Source organism: Nelusetta ayraudi, unplaced genomic scaffold (assembly GCF_046127955.1).
Source record: "Nelusetta ayraudi isolate G7.1 ecotype Tasmania unplaced genomic scaffold, CSIRO-AGI_Nayr_v1 ptg000042l, whole genome shotgun sequence".
Taxonomy (NCBI): Eukaryota; Metazoa; Chordata; class Actinopteri; order Tetraodontiformes; family Monacanthidae; genus Nelusetta; species Nelusetta ayraudi.
Window position 1 is genome coordinate 5709808 of NW_027466092.1, and position 17232 is coordinate 5727039.

The following is a 17232-nucleotide window of genomic DNA, read 5'->3' on the forward strand; positions in this document are numbered from 1 at the left end:
TCATAGGATGGCAGCTGTGGCATTTTTACTTTTAATCTTGTATTTGTACCTGGAGGCTTTTTCATTACAGTATTGTCATCACACATGTGTGTCTGATGATTGACACTTTAAATACCTAATTCACATTTTACTTTTTTTTTTTTTTTTTAACTAATTCAGATGATTACATACATACAGTTTTCTTTACAATGCGCTTTTCTTTAAACATGCAGCTGTAGTGATGAGGCCTTTCATCCTGAACGACTTTGCAGATGTAGTGCCATATCCGACCATAGGGGGGTGCAATGGTATCAAAAAGCAAAAGGGGTGAGGCACCTGGAACGCAAACACAGCCGTCGTCCGTCGACATTGTGACAGGGAATAGCTTGGATTTAGCACATTTAATCGTGATTTTGTTGTTCTGGCCAAACATTTGGTTCGCATCCTGTGAATGGTGACAGATGTTTAAAAAGGCAAATGTATTAATAAAGAAAACCTCCCACAAATTAATAGAAGTACGTGTGGTGGAAGTACGGGATGAAAACACTGTCAAGCTGTCCTTTGCAGCCCTTCACTGGCACACAGCACGTTGCTAACGATCTAATTTCAGCACCTTGGACAGCTACATGAAACTAAAAACACAATGACTCGCTGCCCTGTGGTTTTGGACCGTGTCTTGGAGAAAAAGCCACTCGAGTACACACATTCGGTGGGCTAAATATTTCTGAAATTATTTGCAAGTTTACTGGAAGAAATTTTGATTACGTTTTGGTTTCGCTTGCTGTGTAGAAACGGGCTGTGGGAGCGTTGCAATTCGCTCCTGTTATATTATTGTATTGTGTTTTTATTTTTTTGGCACAGTCAGGCCTGTCAAAAAAAAATATAAAGGCTGTACAGCTGATGTTGTCATCATAATGATTTAATATCACATACTTGCTGCAAGCAGGCATGTTTACAATTGTCATAATCTAAGGTTAACTGTGAAAACATGTGGTGTGTGTGTGTGTGTGTGTGTGCGTGCTTGCTCCAGAGCTGTGAAACCTCGGTGAGTCAGTCAGCGAGGCAGAACGTACCACTGCGACCCTCCTCGCCACCCAGCCCTCCTCCCCCTCCTCACTGCAAGTCAATGGTTCCTCCCTTGCTCATTTTTTCCCCGACGGACCCAGACTAATGCTTCCCGTGTCCCCTCCCACCTACCACTGCCTCCTCCTCCTCTTTTACCCCGCTCCCCTCAAATCCCCAGCACCCAGCCACACCCCTCACCTCCCCCGCTGCTAGTGAGTGGAGGGCTTGTGTTAGGAGAGTCCAAATGAGAAGCTTGCCGTGTTCTCACAAGCGGCGCTGCTAGCACCGCAGCCTGAGTGCTGGAGGGAGGGGAGGAGCTCCCTGCCTCCTGCCCATCCGCCTCTCGCCATTGGTCCACCACTATAGCTTACCTCTTGCACTGGCACACCCCTCCTCTCTCTCTCTCTCTTTCTCTCTCTCTCTCTGTCTCCGTCTCTGGTGCAGTTCACCAGGCGGCAGGGTAGGGAGGCTTACAGACACTCACACGCTCTGCATGGGTTGATGAGAGCCGGTGGGTTTGAGGGTTCGGAGGACAACGGCGCCACATCCATCCTCTCCCCTCCGCTAATCTGCTGGTGGTGATTCGCCCCTTAGGGGAAAGTCACCTGGCAGGCTGGTGGACCTTTGGACAGCATTTTTCATAGGACTTCCTTAAGTGTTTTTTTTATTTTAAGTTTACCTGAGGTAGTGCTGGTGGTGGCAAAAAGGGTGCAGCTATGGCTCACGCCGCAGCCCACATTAAGAAGGCCAGGTCCGAGATGGACCAGCCGGCGGACCTGAAAGCTCTGGAGAAAGCCAGAGAGAGGAGGAGGCGTTCCCGGGAACGGGCTGAACGCAAGCGCAAGGTACCCGGCAGACTCTCTCCGGACTCACCCACCCACCCACCTTCATCCCCTCGGGCACAACACAGCCAGCCAGCACTCCCCTGACCTCGTCATCCCATCTTCATCATCATGTCACCTTTGCCAGCTGAAGACGTCTTTGTCAAAATCCATCCGACGGCTCCCAGAGGAGGGAGTCTTTAAGGCAGAAATCATCACTGAAGATGACCCATCTCCTCATCTTTACTATTTTAAGCATCATTACCTTCTGCTTTTGTCCCTTGTGGGACGGAAGTGGCGTCAAAGGAACTCTTTATGCTGTCACCAGTGTAGGAGACTAAATGACTGAATGGTGTTGCGTGATCATCAGCACTACAGTCTCCCCAGCAGACCATGACTATTGCTGCTGCTTGCCCTTGTCTCACACACTGCGAAAGGATTCATCCTTCATCCCACCTTTCATGCTGTCATCATTTGCCTGCCACACTATTATTAATGATCTCTGAGTCAAGTTATTGATCATTCAGTCAGTCAGTTGCCCCCACATCTCCACAACTCCACCTGGTCGGGCACCATCACAACTTGTCAAATACCTCCACTCTTCTACGCACTACGCAGTCACCAGTGTGTGAGTGTGTGTGTGGTGTGTGTGTGTGTGTGTGTGTGTGTGTGTGTGTGTGTGTGTGTGTGTGTGTGTGTGTGTTAGTTAGTTTTTATTTTATTTTTTTATGGAGTGATGCCTTCCCATGCAAAAACAGATTTCTTGTGCTTTAGTAATGCAGCACATTATGTTTGGCTTTTTGGTTGTAACAAATTAGTCTTTCAATCGAATCCAAAGATATGTAATTTAAGGGCATTAGAATCTGGGGACTTGACAAACTGATCTGCAGAGCTGGACATTGTCTCTCATCGTGTAAAATGTTCTCACTTTGAGACTATTTGACTGTGTTTGTTCACAGATGGTAATTTGAAGCCAAGACTCCATTTCCTTTACTGGACCAACTGAAAAGCAAACTTTACAAATCATTACTATAACTACTATTATTAATTTATCTGATTCAATATACCTGTTAGCTATTTAGCTATTATCTATAACCGTGCAATCCACAAATGTATGTAACTATTCACCAATTTATTTACCAAATCACCTGCTACTCTGATAAGGGTGACGCAACAACTGCTGAGTTGCCCTTTGTTGGCTTCTGAACTCGATCCTGGATCTTTCTATTGATTTATTCTATGAATATTGCCATTCAATTATAAAGTGATCATTTCTGTCTAGAAATGACGTGAAATTATTTGTTTCTTAAGGCCTTTGTCAACTCTTGACTTCCAACTGGTGGTGTCTCCTTTTTTCAGATGGTCTTAATTTATGAGCGAGCTGGTAACATTATTCAGCCTTGAGTGTTTGACTCTAAATCAGTGTCTGAAATGGGAAAGCTGGCCTTTGCATTTTTCTGTAATCCACATTGCAATGGCAAATGGTTCATCCATGAATTCTCCCTCTGCATAATTTAGAATTTAAGCCTACGTGTGACCTGTGCAGTAGGTAGTAGTTGTTTATTTTAGTCTTTTCTGACCTTATTCCCCCTGTGCTGCTATTATTATGTCCAAACTGGATGGGAGATTATCACATGGGATTATTGGCGGGGCCCTGCATCTCTGTCCAAACACACACAGACGCACGCATGCACGCACGCACGCACGCACGCACGCCTGCACGCACGCACACACACACCTAAAGTTGATTAATAGATTCAATTTGTCTGATGGTCTGGCTTGCGCCCGAGGGCAGACATTTACATCACAACAACATGCACGCTCGCTGTCAAATCACTTGTGTCTGTCAGCGGCTGGTTTGGTCCTGCTGGAGACAATTAACTCCGCGCAAACGATACTCAGGGGCCATCGGCGGGCTTGGCCTGAGTGGTGCGCGGCCGGCTAAACCGCGCGGTTATGAAATGATAAAACACAGTGAGGACATAATATTGGATTTCCTCCCCTAAATACGTCATCGTGTGTACACACTTGAGATAGCATCAGAGGTTATGTAAGCTAGAAATGCATCCTAAACATGGCTCATCTGTTTGGATGCGGCAAACAGCCATTATAAGATGAGCGAGCGCCTGGTGACACGGGCCCAGTGACACAGGCCTCCTCCTCTCCGCATTACTTTTGCTGTCAGGCTTTAGACAGGCAGCCTTGTGCGATATTACAATAATAACAAGAATAAACCAGGGTCTTTCACCATTGTGGTCTGTTATCATGATGCATAACATTCATTTGTTGGTAACCAATCGCTCTGTAGCTATAGTCTTAGCTTCTGTCGCACTTCTACTTTCCCTATTTCCCGAAGGTTAAATCACTTCACGAACAGAACTTGTGCGTATTTGAGGTCCTCCAGTAGATTGACAGGGCTACGGTAGCATTAGTTGGTGAGTGAATGTGCAAAAGAAGTCAAATGAATGCAGTGTGAGAAATGTCGCAGTGAGATCGCTACTGACGGTACGGTTTCCAAGAGGTGGAATGTTGTCCGTAGCAGCGTTTCTGCGTGCATCACACCTGCAGAGAGGCAGCAGTAACACTCGTCACGATTGCACTGCAGTGCTTGAGAGGAGTGAGAAAGACGTGCAGGGTAAACCCACACACACATCAGGCAAGTCTGCAGACCTGATCGAGATGCGTAGGCAAATAAGGAGACAAGACTTCTTGAACGTCTTCATAGCACACGTTGTGTCGTTGGGGTCCAAGGCAACACTTGATCACTCCAGAGTGAAACTGTGAAATCTATCTATAAATAGACGAGTTGTGTCACTAACACATGAATTGTCTTCAACCAGTCGTTCAGCAAACGTTTCCTGGTTCAAGCAGTCTTTGCTATTCTGGTGCCTAAACAATGTTGTGAAGTTCCATTTAGAGAGGATCAGTCGTGTTCCATGTTTAATGTTCCTCTACTGATACGACCTCTGCTCAATCACACTGCGTCATGACACCTAGTGATAATGACTTCCACACACAACCTGACTTTAGATGAGCTTTGGGAATAAAAAGGGTTCTATCCAGGCCAATATTTACTCAATCAGTCCACCTATCAGCAGCTATGTTGTGTTTAAAATAAGACTAGCCACAGTTTAGCCTGATTATAATTATGCCTGAAGAGGAAGCCTGTTCGCCACATTCAATGGGATTGCAGATAGTTTATACATATTGTATATAGTTCTTTTTTTTTGTAATAACACAGTTACTAGCACTGTTGAACCTGGGTTTGTGCTTTTGGCCACTAAATTGACTAAACGTGTGTTTCTTTTTTTTTTACATTAGACTTGGATGGTATCAGTTTAAAAGAGTCAGCTGGTCTAGGTCTTAGTTTATACATAATGAGCTTCCCTGTGAAGTAAAATGCCACTTAGTGCTTGCAAATCGGGCAGCAGCTGAGAGTCTAGACATGAATAACATTGATGCAAAGCGTAGTGTGTAATATATTGGAGTGCCACTGCAGCAGGTGGAGGAAGAAAAAAACCAAGCAAACTGATGAGTTGCCGCAGCAGTCTGGCTCTCTGTGGTCCATCATGCTGCTGCTGATGGTTGTCTCGTCACTTCAGTGCAACTACAGAGAAACGGTTCAACCACTTTTTTTTTAAATGTTATTTTTTTAGATGTCGTACTGAAAACGTAAGTGACAAACCTGTTGTGGCTGCCGCATCACATATTTAGTTAGAGCCTCAATTCATCCCAAGGACTTCTTATGAAACTCCTGTGGTATTTCCTAATTGAAACGAATTGAACTGTTACATAATTCTCCTCCTTTTTAATCCATCCCAAGCCTCTCTGTTCTCAGTCTCTTTTTACCACCTCCGTGTCTCTCGCTAAAATATAACTACAGACCGATGGAGTGCCAATAATCTGATGCAGTGGGCACCAACGCTGCTATAATCCATTCGCCCATTTCATCATGGCTGTTTTTGTGACCGTGGACCATGTATAGTACTTAGGCTAAATCTGGTGCAATGCATCAAGTGTGCTCCCGATATCTTCTAATTGCACATTGCACATTGCAAATTAACTGAACTGGTGTTGTTTTAGCCTCAACCTTTTGATGGCATCACTCATTGGTTTGAGCGTGAATGGACTTTGCTGTACTTTGCTGTTAGACTTATTATAACTGCAGAGGTGCGCGCCATGCACACTATTTCGAACGCGCTTAAAAGCTGCAGGAAAACGACGCAGACTGGACAATATTTCTGCAGCAGTGGATTGCCTGCTGGAGCAACATACAGTCTGTGTGACTGACTGTGAGTGTGACTCATTAGAACACCTGTGGTTGTAGCTCTCTGCAGCATGTGGGCAGCTGACAGGAACATACGCATCAAGTATTGACCCATTTCAGTGTTTCATGCCCCACTCCTCCCTTTCCGAAAATGCTCTTATTGTGATTAGTTGTTTCCGGTAGGCTGGAGGGCTGAATAGAAATGTCACATTTTCTATACTCAAAATCATTTGAATTATAGAATTTTTTTTTTTTTTATTAATTTTGGATACCAACAAATGCATGTGAGCTAAGAACCAATTTATTATAGAAGGTCTCACCACACAGTAGACCATTCTGTGAGGAAAAAACAACTAGCAACGTTAGGCCTTTTTTAAAGCATCTTTAAAGGTTGTTGCGAGCAGGCATTTAATAAAATGAAGGGGGAAAAAACACAGAAACATGCCACAGTGAGCATCAAATGAAAATGTAGCCAGTCTGGGGAATTCTCTTCTCATCACTGACTCATCTTCATCAGATGCGCAAACCCACACATTTAGCACTTAGTGGTGCGAAATACAGGAAGACATTATTTAGCGTTGGACGGCTCACAATGGAATTTAGGAGGCACAATGTAAACGTGGGAAGGAGGTTTGAGAGAAACACTTGATAAGCATTATTATCATTATGCCTGGTTAATTGACGACATGGGCACAAACTGGAAATCGTGAACCACTTTGATACAAAGTCTATTTTATCCAGATGTGTGTTAGCAGTGATACTAACCCACACTCTGTTGCTGTCATGTCAAAAATGGCCCACATGCTATTTTTGTTCCGAGTGGCTCATGTCATGGGAAATGCTCCACCACAGTAACTCAGCTTAATCGCAGCACATTTTATCCTTCACTCCTGTGTCTGCTGGCACTTTGGTGTGGCTGCTGTGAAAAAGCTTGATGAAAAACACAATGTTCTCTTGCTTCCCTTCCAGTCTTGGTCTATTTCCAGGGTTTTGCTGAACTTGCACAATTGACTTATTTTGGAACTGCATGACACACTAGATGCAGCATATTGTGCTAAATTTACTTTTCCAAACACGCAGAAGGTCTATCAAAGTGTCTGTTATGACAAGAAGAGGCTGCAAACAGACGACTAAATATGCTGTTTCCTCAAAATCTATGGACTCAATAATTAATCATGCAACTCTACATCACTAAAGGGATAAACAATGTACTTAAAACTGGTGTCATATGAAACCTTTAAAGTCAATTTACTTTGGGAGGTTAGAGATGTGCTAGAAATTGTGTTCCCACCAATGTTTTCTGGGACCAGGTCTCGTCGTATGGGGCTCAGTGTTGGAATGTGAGGTCTGGATATTTGGTTTCAAGGGTTACAGCTTGTTGAACTTTTGACTCACTAAAAAGATCAGGTTAGAGTTAAAGTTAAAGTCACTTTCTTGGGAGTTGTACTTCAAATTGGATCCAACAGGCAGGCCTGTCTACTGCAGTCATGTTGACAACAAATAAAGCGTTTCCCCTGAAGTTGAAATGAAAACTTTTAAATATTTTATTTGAATATTTTTTATACCATCAAACAAACGTTGGACATGAACTGACCTGGGAAAACAAAAGGCAATCATTGCACTTGGTCAAAAATGATTATTTATGCATTTAAACAAAATTATTCCAACTTAACAAAGTAGTTCAAGTTGACACTTTCCCTCTCGATATTAATGAACTGAAGTTGTGTTGCCACCAGATCCAAAAGGTGAAGATGCTGCTGTTACAGCAGTTAGGTTGCGAAGCAAAAAAAAACACCCTCTATCAAACTATATAGAACTTAAATCGAAGTAACTGTATTAGCTGAACCTACAACAGCCTCCATGTCATTCCTTGTGTTGAAGTACGCCAGTTCAGATGTGCACTTCCTGTTTAGCGGTCCACTTCTATAAGCCAGTGTGGTTTTGGATGCCCCGCTCTCCCAACCCCCACATGAACATCACATCTAGCGGCCACGCAGGCAGAGCCGCTATCCTGTCTAATCTCAGGCCACAGCTGGGATCTCAGATGAGTGACTCAGTTTAGGGGGAAATATTTGCAGTGGAGACGTTAATCACTGCCCTCACCATGCCCTCCCTACATAACACCTCTCTGTTTATCTATGCATCAAACTCGTAATCACCAGAGATTTAGGTGTTTATACAGCTTTGCTGCGGTTCTGTGTAAATAAAAATGATTCTGAAAAGTTATTTTTATTATATTTTTTTTCCCGATGATGCCTCAGTTCTCGCTTCTTTGTCCTGACGCACAAGTGTTTTTCATAGCTGAAATGAAAGGTTAAGATTTCCATGTTTGGGGTGTATTTAGTTTTGAAATATACAGAGAATTTCAGACTCTCAAATGCCATCTGTTTGAGAAAACACACCCTTTTGCTTAGTTGAAGTGTGCAATATCCCCCACCTCAGAATGACACTAAAGCCACTCTCACACCCCACTGATGCTACATTGCTGTTGGGCATCCACCACTCAGTGATGCTGAACTGGGATTGGCAAAATCCAGGATTAGAGCATTTATAATCTGGTTGCTGTGATGCTATGGGACGGCTCAGGAGGACTCCCACTATGAGGAGCAAAAACATGGCACGCCACTGGGCGCTATGCACAGTGTCCCATTTTTGGTCAAATTGCAGAATGTTGGGATTTCGATCCTAAAATTGTCACTTTAGTTGTTTCACAGTTTTATTTTCTTTGACACTTGGTCAAAGCACCTGGAGTAGACTGCTTTATTCTGAAAGGTTGAATCTTGTGTTAACATGAAACTAAAGCAGCAGGGGGCATCTGGTCACTGCTGCTGCCATCACAGCACACTGGCCCAAGTTCAGTCGAGTATAGTGGATGATTTCCCAGCTCGGTTATACAAGGGGGAAGGATGCGCTAAAGGCGATTAGCATGACAGCAAACTCCTCTTGGAAAAAGAGCTATCGGTCGCGGCGTCTTTTTTCTGAGAAGCCAGTTTTTAAAGGATCTTCGTCACTCTAACGCAATAAGATTCAAGGCTTTCGGCCACGGTCGAACCATCTTTACCACCTTTTTATAGCAAAGCCAACTCGCTGAGCGCCACAATGTTTCACATTTCACGTTTCATTAAAATTTTTACTTCTTGAAAACTTCTTGATCATGTCCCTCTCTGGCTGTAAAGCCACAACAGTGAAATAAAAAAAGAGAGATAAAAAAAAAATAAACAAAAAAAAAACAACAACACAAAATGGTCCATAAAGCTGATCGGGGCTGTAGAGTTGATGAAGAATCTTCCTGCTGTGATTACTTTCAACTCCTCACGCCTTGCGTCACGAAAACAAGTTTGTCAAGATAAGAGAAGTTGTGAAGTTTACCAGCTAGGCCACTGACAGTGAAGCAAACCTGCATCAGACGCCATATACAAGAAATGTTTAGGAGATCGTGGGGGGAAGAAAAGGAGACGGGGAGCTGGAGGTGATAATTTATGTAGTTGGAAAAAGGAACGGGGTGTCAGAAGTCTGGTGATGGTGCAGAGAGGTGTGATATTAGTGTTACTACCTGGAGGACTGTGTATGTGTGTGTGTGTGTGTGTGTGTGTGTGTGTGTGTGTGTGTGTGTGTGTGTGTGTGTTTCGGGTTGTCTCTTTTTCGACTACGCTCCTTCCCCTCTGTTCTCTTTTCCTGCCTCCAATCGGAGTCCTTCTGCTGCTCTTCCGTCATGCACCACTGTGGGTGGATGCTCTGCTATTTTAGGCAGATTCACTATTCCACCACGAACCAGCATCTCCTGCCTGTGATGATATTTGACAGGGTTTGTTTTTTTTTAGGCAGAGTGCAAGTCCAGGAATAATGGAACACACACACACACACACACACACACACACACAGGCGGTACTCTGCAAGGGAGCAGGTGAAGCAAGGCTGGCTGAGATTAATGTGCCTCACTGCATACAGTCCGTGCACCCTGCGTGTGTGTGTGTGTGTGTGTGTGTGTGTGTGTGTGTGTGTGTGTGTGTGAGGACTTCTTTCAAAAACAAAACATTGACATCAACACTTGATTTTGATGTTGTTGGAGTGTTCTTATCTGTAAGTCCTTTTCACAGAGCAGGAATCAGAGAGAGAGAGAGGAACTATAGAAATCTTGGAATTCCTAAATATTGCTTTCGTCTGTTTGTCTCTCTGGCTGTATGTATTTTTATGCCAGATTTAATGCAAATTTAATGATCTACACGTAGAAAGTGGGACACTGTCAGGCGAAAACAAACTCATAGGTTAAACGGAGGAAGCCACATGAGAGCCAAACACAATAGGCTCAGTTAACAGAACGACTGAAAACAGAAACGATTTCATCCTTATGTAAGCAAATATTGTAATAGTCATTTCATAGTTGATTACTTTAAAGCATAATTTAGTACAGGAGAAAACATCTTTCAGTCAGTTTTAGCATTGAGCGTCAGATCTCAGCAGGAAGTGCATCCGACAAACAGGCTGCAATAATTTGCCAACATCGTGTCTTTTGCTTCATCCAGCAGGATCAATGCCAATCGGGGAAAAAAAAAAGAAAAGAATTGTGGTTACAGTCTTGTAAGTCAAGACAAGAAGTGTCCATATACCATACAAGAAACGAAAAGAATATTTAATATCTAATGTCGAATGCTTGATGTAAAACCTGGAATGTCTTTTGTAATTACGCAGTAGCGTCATATCAAATTGTTTTCCATTTGTCGTGGCTGCAAGTTGGTTAAATCAAAGTTGATTTACATTTTGTCAGTCGCTGTGACAAAAGCTCTCTCGTGTCATAGCTCGAGCCCTTTCGCTGCACATTGTTTTTTTTTTGGTAGCATAAAGCTTTGTAAAATCTGTGTTTCCATGGCAACCTAGCCTTTAATTTCTGTAATGTATTTCTTCCTCTTTCTTCCAAGCAGAGCAACGCTTTTTTACTGCCAAACCTTGTTGTACACATGTCTAATTAAGACTGTGTTTAAAAGGATAATACAGCGTTAATGTGCTTGACGTTGAATATTAAATCCCAGATTTGTGTTAGATTTGGTAACTCACTGCACCCCCTGCTGCTCAGGCTCCTGCTACGCCAGTTGCACTTCCTGTTTTGTGCTTAAGGCTCATGTTAGTTGCACAGTTTACGTAAAGAGTAAAAATTGTTTATTGTCTGTTTACACTTTGATGCTGTGAAACACTGAGTTTCCCTTTTGTGTTAGCTTGTATTTCAGCACCTTGACCTTTTAGCAGAGCCTTTTTAAGCTTTTTGATGTTCATCAGGATTTAAAGGTCCTACATCCTTAAAATAATAACAATTGTTCTTTGGTTTCTATAAAAGCAGAAGTAACAAAGCATTACAGGATCTTTGGCCAATATACATATATTGCTGTGTGCAACGCTGCCGTTACACCTGTAAAATGTTTAGTTAGTGTCTTAATGGCTGTCATACAACCCTCCCTCCCCACTAGAAACTCTTACAGCTTTCCATCTTGCCAAAAAGATTTTCCTGCATCTCCTGTGCAAACATGCACATCATCTTGTTTCCCGCCTCACGGCAGGAACATAATGCAGTACAAGTGGCTTTGCCCAGCGCCCCTCCTCCCTCCCACAGCCAGCGAGCCATATGGTCGTACACAGATTAAAAGCATTTGTTAGCCATGCTGGCCCCGCCCAGTGGATTAGCAGCTCGCAGAGGGAGTGCAGAGGAGGAGAATGAAGTGGTTTTCGGATGGGAAGGAAAGAGGATGGGGTGTTGAAATACTGCACGCTGGTGTGGAGGAATAAAAGTAACAGGACCAGGGGTGACCTTTGTGTCTCCTACAGCTGACCCACACACACACACACACACACACACAAGCACTCAAAGACTCAGACGCAGCCTCGGACGCTGGCAGCTGTAATTGGATGAGTGTTTTTCGAGGGCAGATTGGATGAGATGCTAAGTAAATTACACGCAGGAGAAGGTTAATGAAAGTAGAACTTGTTATGGGCAGATGAAGGTCCTGCTTCAGGGCAGAGTTTGCTGTCACCAGTAACTTGGTGAAGATTATGGAGAAAAAGGTGTGTGATTGTAATGTGTTGATTTTACTCAGACTTGCTCAAAATGATTTATTGCTTTCCACAACTCATTTCTTTTATCTGTGGAAATTTACTCAAATCATCACGAACATTGTAACCTTACAATGATTATTTAAAAAACAAAATCTATCAACTGGTAATAAAGGATTCTGTATTTTCTCCATAACAGTAAGGGAAATTAGCCGATAATTAAACTGTTTCACTTGTGGAACACAAAACTGTTGGATATAGAAGCTTCAAAAGGTGTGAACAACCTTGTTAAGCCAAAATTCAGTTTGCATGCTTGTTTGCATGCAGGAGGTCTTGTGTTGATCCTGGTCCTGTGATGTTCGCTTAAGACTAGCAGGTCATTCCTCTCACCTTACATCTGCAGCTGGGAACTGGAGCTCCCTCTTCATCTTTACATGTGAATGTCAGCTACAGTGTCACCTGACAAGCCCTGGTCATGTGGTTGTGCCTCAGAAGACTGCTAAAAAAAAATCATCAAAGTTGCATTTGGTCTGTTGCTTAGGTTGCTCGCGAGTAATTTTTTTTGGACCACAAAGTTGGCGCAAAAGTGTGGTAGGTATTCTTCACTGGTTTTCATGAGACGCTGTTCCAAAACTCAAACAATAAATATATCTTTGTTTTAAATCATTATTTGATGAATTATATCAGAGCTGTTTATTTATTTTTTTATTTATTTTTTTATTAATTTATTTTTGCTGGCGATCTTGCTAGAACGCACACAACTACCGGTAATTTGTAGCCATAAAATGGCTATGGTGCTCTTTACTTTATCATGGAGAAGAATTAGACTGTTAAATAATGTGTGAAAAGTTAAATATATGCCTTTGACTTTTGACCTCAAAGCTATTCATAGCCTGAGAAAAAATGTTCCAGTGTCACTAATTTTCATTTCTGAACTTCTGTTCCAAGCCTCTTCCCAAGCTAATGAGCCTTGACAGATGTCTTTGTGTCCACAGTTGTAAAGGTCTTGATGCGCTGGTGTGCTTGTTTCATATTCATTCATACTCCGCTTTCTCATTTGGTTTTCGGTGGCTCCCTACAAAGACAAGCCTCTCTCTCCCTACGCCAACATTATCCAGCCAATGCAAAACTGTCTGGTTGATGTTTCCTACAGTGACACTATTGTCTGAGACATGGCCCAGGAGACGGCGGAGAGAATGGGGGACATTCACCTCTGTGATGTCATGAGACAAGGGCACATATTGCACAGAGGCTGGATGCAACAAATATTTACCCGTGCAAAGTTAGATGCACTGCTTACAGACGCCATTTGATTCTTTTTGTGGTTTTTCTGTAAGAATCAATTGCCATGAAAAGGTCCGTGTGACTTTAATTTGCATCTGGTCCGGCTCGATCGATACAGCCCGGCTCTGGGCGACAGTCTGACATAGATCTGCTGCAGGGAAATGCAGGCCTGCATCCATTGAACAGTCAGCGACACGACAGCTCAGGATTGCCGAGCTAAACGAGGGTGGTTATGTTATTCAAACAGGCTTGTTCATCCTGTTGGTGGAGGGTTTTTTGTTTTAATACGAAAGGCAGGATTTAATTTTTCAGACTAAGTGAAGGCAAGAATCAAGAGCGCACCCATTTGAAAACACTGCAACAGCAGGTTGGAAATATTGGTGCTGGTCCTCCTCATAGTAATAGAGGTCAAACACATTGAGGAAAAAAATTGTTGAAATGTTGGAAGAGCAATCTCCACTTATATTCATTTTGTTTTGTTTTTTTCAGATATGCTAAATTGTGGTCCAACTCTTTAAATCATAAATGTTACAGCCTGCTGTCCAATATTAAATTTAGAGTAGGGGGGTAAATGTGGCTCGCTCTTCAGCGACTTTCGTCTGCTCCAGATAAATGCAACTTGTAACATGACCAGCTTGACCAAGCTTTATGGTCAGTCAGGTGATAATCAGTCAGGTGGTAATGGCAAATGAATTCTGAGCAATACATCTTTGTAAAAAAAACCTGCTGGCCAGCGCAGCCCCAGTTATGGATCATGGCAAGGCTCCAAAAGAAAGGTGGAAGGATCTTCTCCAGAAGTGGAAGGTCTTGAATGGGCAGATTGTCGTAAAATGATTTGCACGTGCACAGCTGACCCGCAGCGTCACTCTGCACTTGACGTGGCCGTGCTGCTCCCGCCCTCTCTCCCTCCCTCCCTCCCTTGTTTTTTGGCCTGCCGCCCGATGTCGACCACCCCTCTCCCTGATCTCCCTCTCAGCGTGCAAAGCTATGCTGGTGGGTGTAAAAATAGCCTGTTTGGTGGAGTAGGGGAGGGGGCGTCGGTCAGCGGTCGGGGGTTGGAATTAGCGCCGAGGAAGAGCTCGCGCTGCTCTGGCAGCGGTCACAGGGCAAATGCCCATGTCAAGTGGCGCACGACAGAAGCTCGGCAGCCAAAGGGAAGTAAGGTTGACTGAACTGAGGAGAAGACACCCCCCCCTCCCCTCCAGCTACCCCTCCTCCTCCTCCTCCTCCTCCTCTGTGGATGGTCGTTTGTAGGTTTTTATAGGGGGAGGGTTCGGGGAGGCGAGCACCAGGGGCTGGATTATCAGAGTGATTAGATGCACCCTCGCACATTCATTTGCGTCCTGGATGGGATAGACTCTGCGTGCCTGGCGCCATGGGCAACACCGCCATGTGTAAGGTGTGCGGCTCGGACAAGGGCCTGAGGACCATGGCGAGCCTGTCGGCCCTGGGACAGAACGACTTGCCAGACTTCTACTGTGAGGAGCATTTTCCTGCTTGGTCCCCACTGGTTCTGGTAAGAGGCCACACTGGCAGGTGCAGCAGACACTGTTGGACAGTCAGCACCATCCCTCAGCGCACTTTGATTTGGTATCTTGAAAGATTCTTTTGGTTGGCAGAATGCATGAAAGGCTTCATAGCTGCTGTCAGCTTTTTCCTTTACCTTCTCAGTTATTTTTATTTTGGTCACAATCTGGATGGCTGCAGTACTTAAAGTTTGTCATTGACAGGCTGCTGAGCCTGCATGAATTCATTTTCACAACAGTGACCTGTATGCCGTTAAACGTGGCTTTTATCGCAAACCAAGCAGGGACAGGTGAAGGCAAACAAGTCAGATTTTTTAGCGAATAAGCCACTGTGAGTTTTGGTTGAAGTATGAGAGTGTGTGCAGAATGGGGATCTAATGTTGCCTCCTCTCATCTCCTTTAAAAAGCCAGTGTGACATTTTTGTTGCTGAAGTGTCCCTGCACAGAAGTGTGAGGAGTCTGGTTGCTAATTTGAAAAGCAGTGTAATAAGTGCAGTGGCATGCTACAGGGAAACGTTTATTTTATTCAAGCGATTACTTGTAATAAGTGGCAGCTCAGTGTGTCTTTGTATGGTCTTAGTATACATGTATACAATTTACATAAAGAGCAGATCAAACTCTAAGCTGGACATACAACACTGGGCCTTTTAATAACTTCAGAAACATTGGTTTGTGTCTACTTAACCGTGAAACTGGTTGCTTTGAACAAGGTTTGCTGTTTTCCACCTCATATCGAAGAGTTGCTTTAAGATGGAGCCTAATTACATTGCAGTGTAGCTGCTGTTTTTGGATAAGTTAACAAATGAGTCACCTGATGAACAAAGTGTGCTATTGCTTGTACTTTTCACACAATGTTTATCTCATAAAAGAAAGATTTCACTATTACACAGCACATTGCATGACATAAACTACCTCATAATATGTCAGACCAGTAATCACTGAAACTTTTCACTGAGAATAACTTTTAGAGAATGACACAGCAGGTTCCAGACTGCAGTAATTGGTCTGTGTGTAGGAAGAGGAGGAGGGAGTGACCAGACACTCTGCATTGACTCCCCCGGCAGCACCAGTATCCAGCTGAGCTTCAATTACCCCTGGGATGAAAGATAGAGAATGAGAGGAGAAACCCGGAAGAGAAAAAAAAGTCATCAAAACCAGTCGAACTACAGTCACACTGTCTGACTGGCGCAGTTGAAAGGCGGTCGTTCGTTGACTCAGCTTTTCCTTCAGGATGTCTGGACTGCACCGTTGAAAATTAAATAGTAGGAGCAGCAGCTTCATAAATCACTTCCACTGTTAGACACGTAACACGTCATATATGTAAATTGACACAATAACGGCACTTGAAGTCGTCCGCAGAACATAAACAGATGCTGTTGTGTAAAAAGATCTGAACATTTTAAAGACTCTCCACTGTCATAAGAAATATTATATCTTTTATTTATATGAGCTTCAAAATCCTACAGTATGTGGACTGAAGGTAGTGAGAGCCACTCTCTGTAAATGGAAGCATCCCAGTGCTCTTCAGAGACTGTTTGTGGTGAATGCTGATCAGATTACATTTATCATTACGGCGGTGGAGGACATCAAGTGAAGGCCAAGGTGGCGGATGAATCACGCTCGGGGCCCCAGCCCCAGTTATGTCAGCTTCAGGATAATTAATAGGATCGGGCTATTTATACTCGCTTGCACGTACGTAAAGTACATGTTTAAATATGAAAAATCTCATGAGTTGAAGTGTGAAATAAAAGCAATGTGCTGCCAGGCTGAGTGAAGTGTTTGGTGGTTATAATGGCGCTGATTGGAGTGCTGCTGTAATCTGGAAACAGCGGGCGCGCTCATCGACTATAATGTGTGCGCGAGGTGAACCAAAGGAGCTTTTAATATCTGAGACACACGCACACAAACAGAGGCGGCGCCGTTGTGAGAGGCACTGTTGCTAGTAAACACAGATAATGCTGGAGCGCCTGGACTGCAAGGAACACAATCTGCTTCTTCAATCAAATAAACAAGGACACAGCCACGACATGTTGGTGTTGATGTTTCCTTTTCTCTGTTGTATTCAACATTTGTGACATTTGCTCAACATTGTCCCACTGATTGTTTACTTTGTGTGTGTGTGTGTGTGTGTGTGTGTGTGTGTGTGTGTGTGTGTGTGTGTGTGTGTGTGTGTGTATGTGTGTAACTAATTGGCGCTTGAACTGCCTTGGAGGAAGACCAACACAGTAAATTGTAAAATAAGCTCTGCAGT

General features: G+C 43.6%; 1 protein-coding gene across 4 annotated transcripts in view; it reads left to right on the forward strand.

The window, feature by feature from the left end:
- The first annotated feature begins 14600 nt into the window (after window positions 1-14600).
- Window positions 14601-17232, forward strand: part of ank2b (ankyrin 2b, neuronal) — a 59693-nt gene continuing 57061 nt past the window's right edge. For 3 of the 4 annotated variants that reach the window (XM_076033885.1, XM_076033884.1, XM_076033883.1), the window contains exon 1: window positions 14602-14971. In XM_076033885.1, coding sequence (XP_075890000.1) covers window positions 14831-14971 — 141 coding nt within the window. In that variant the 5' untranslated portion in view covers window positions 14602-14830. Of the gene's footprint in view, window positions 14972-17232 lie in introns of all 4 variants that reach the window. The other variant, XM_076033882.1, reaches the window with a different exon arrangement.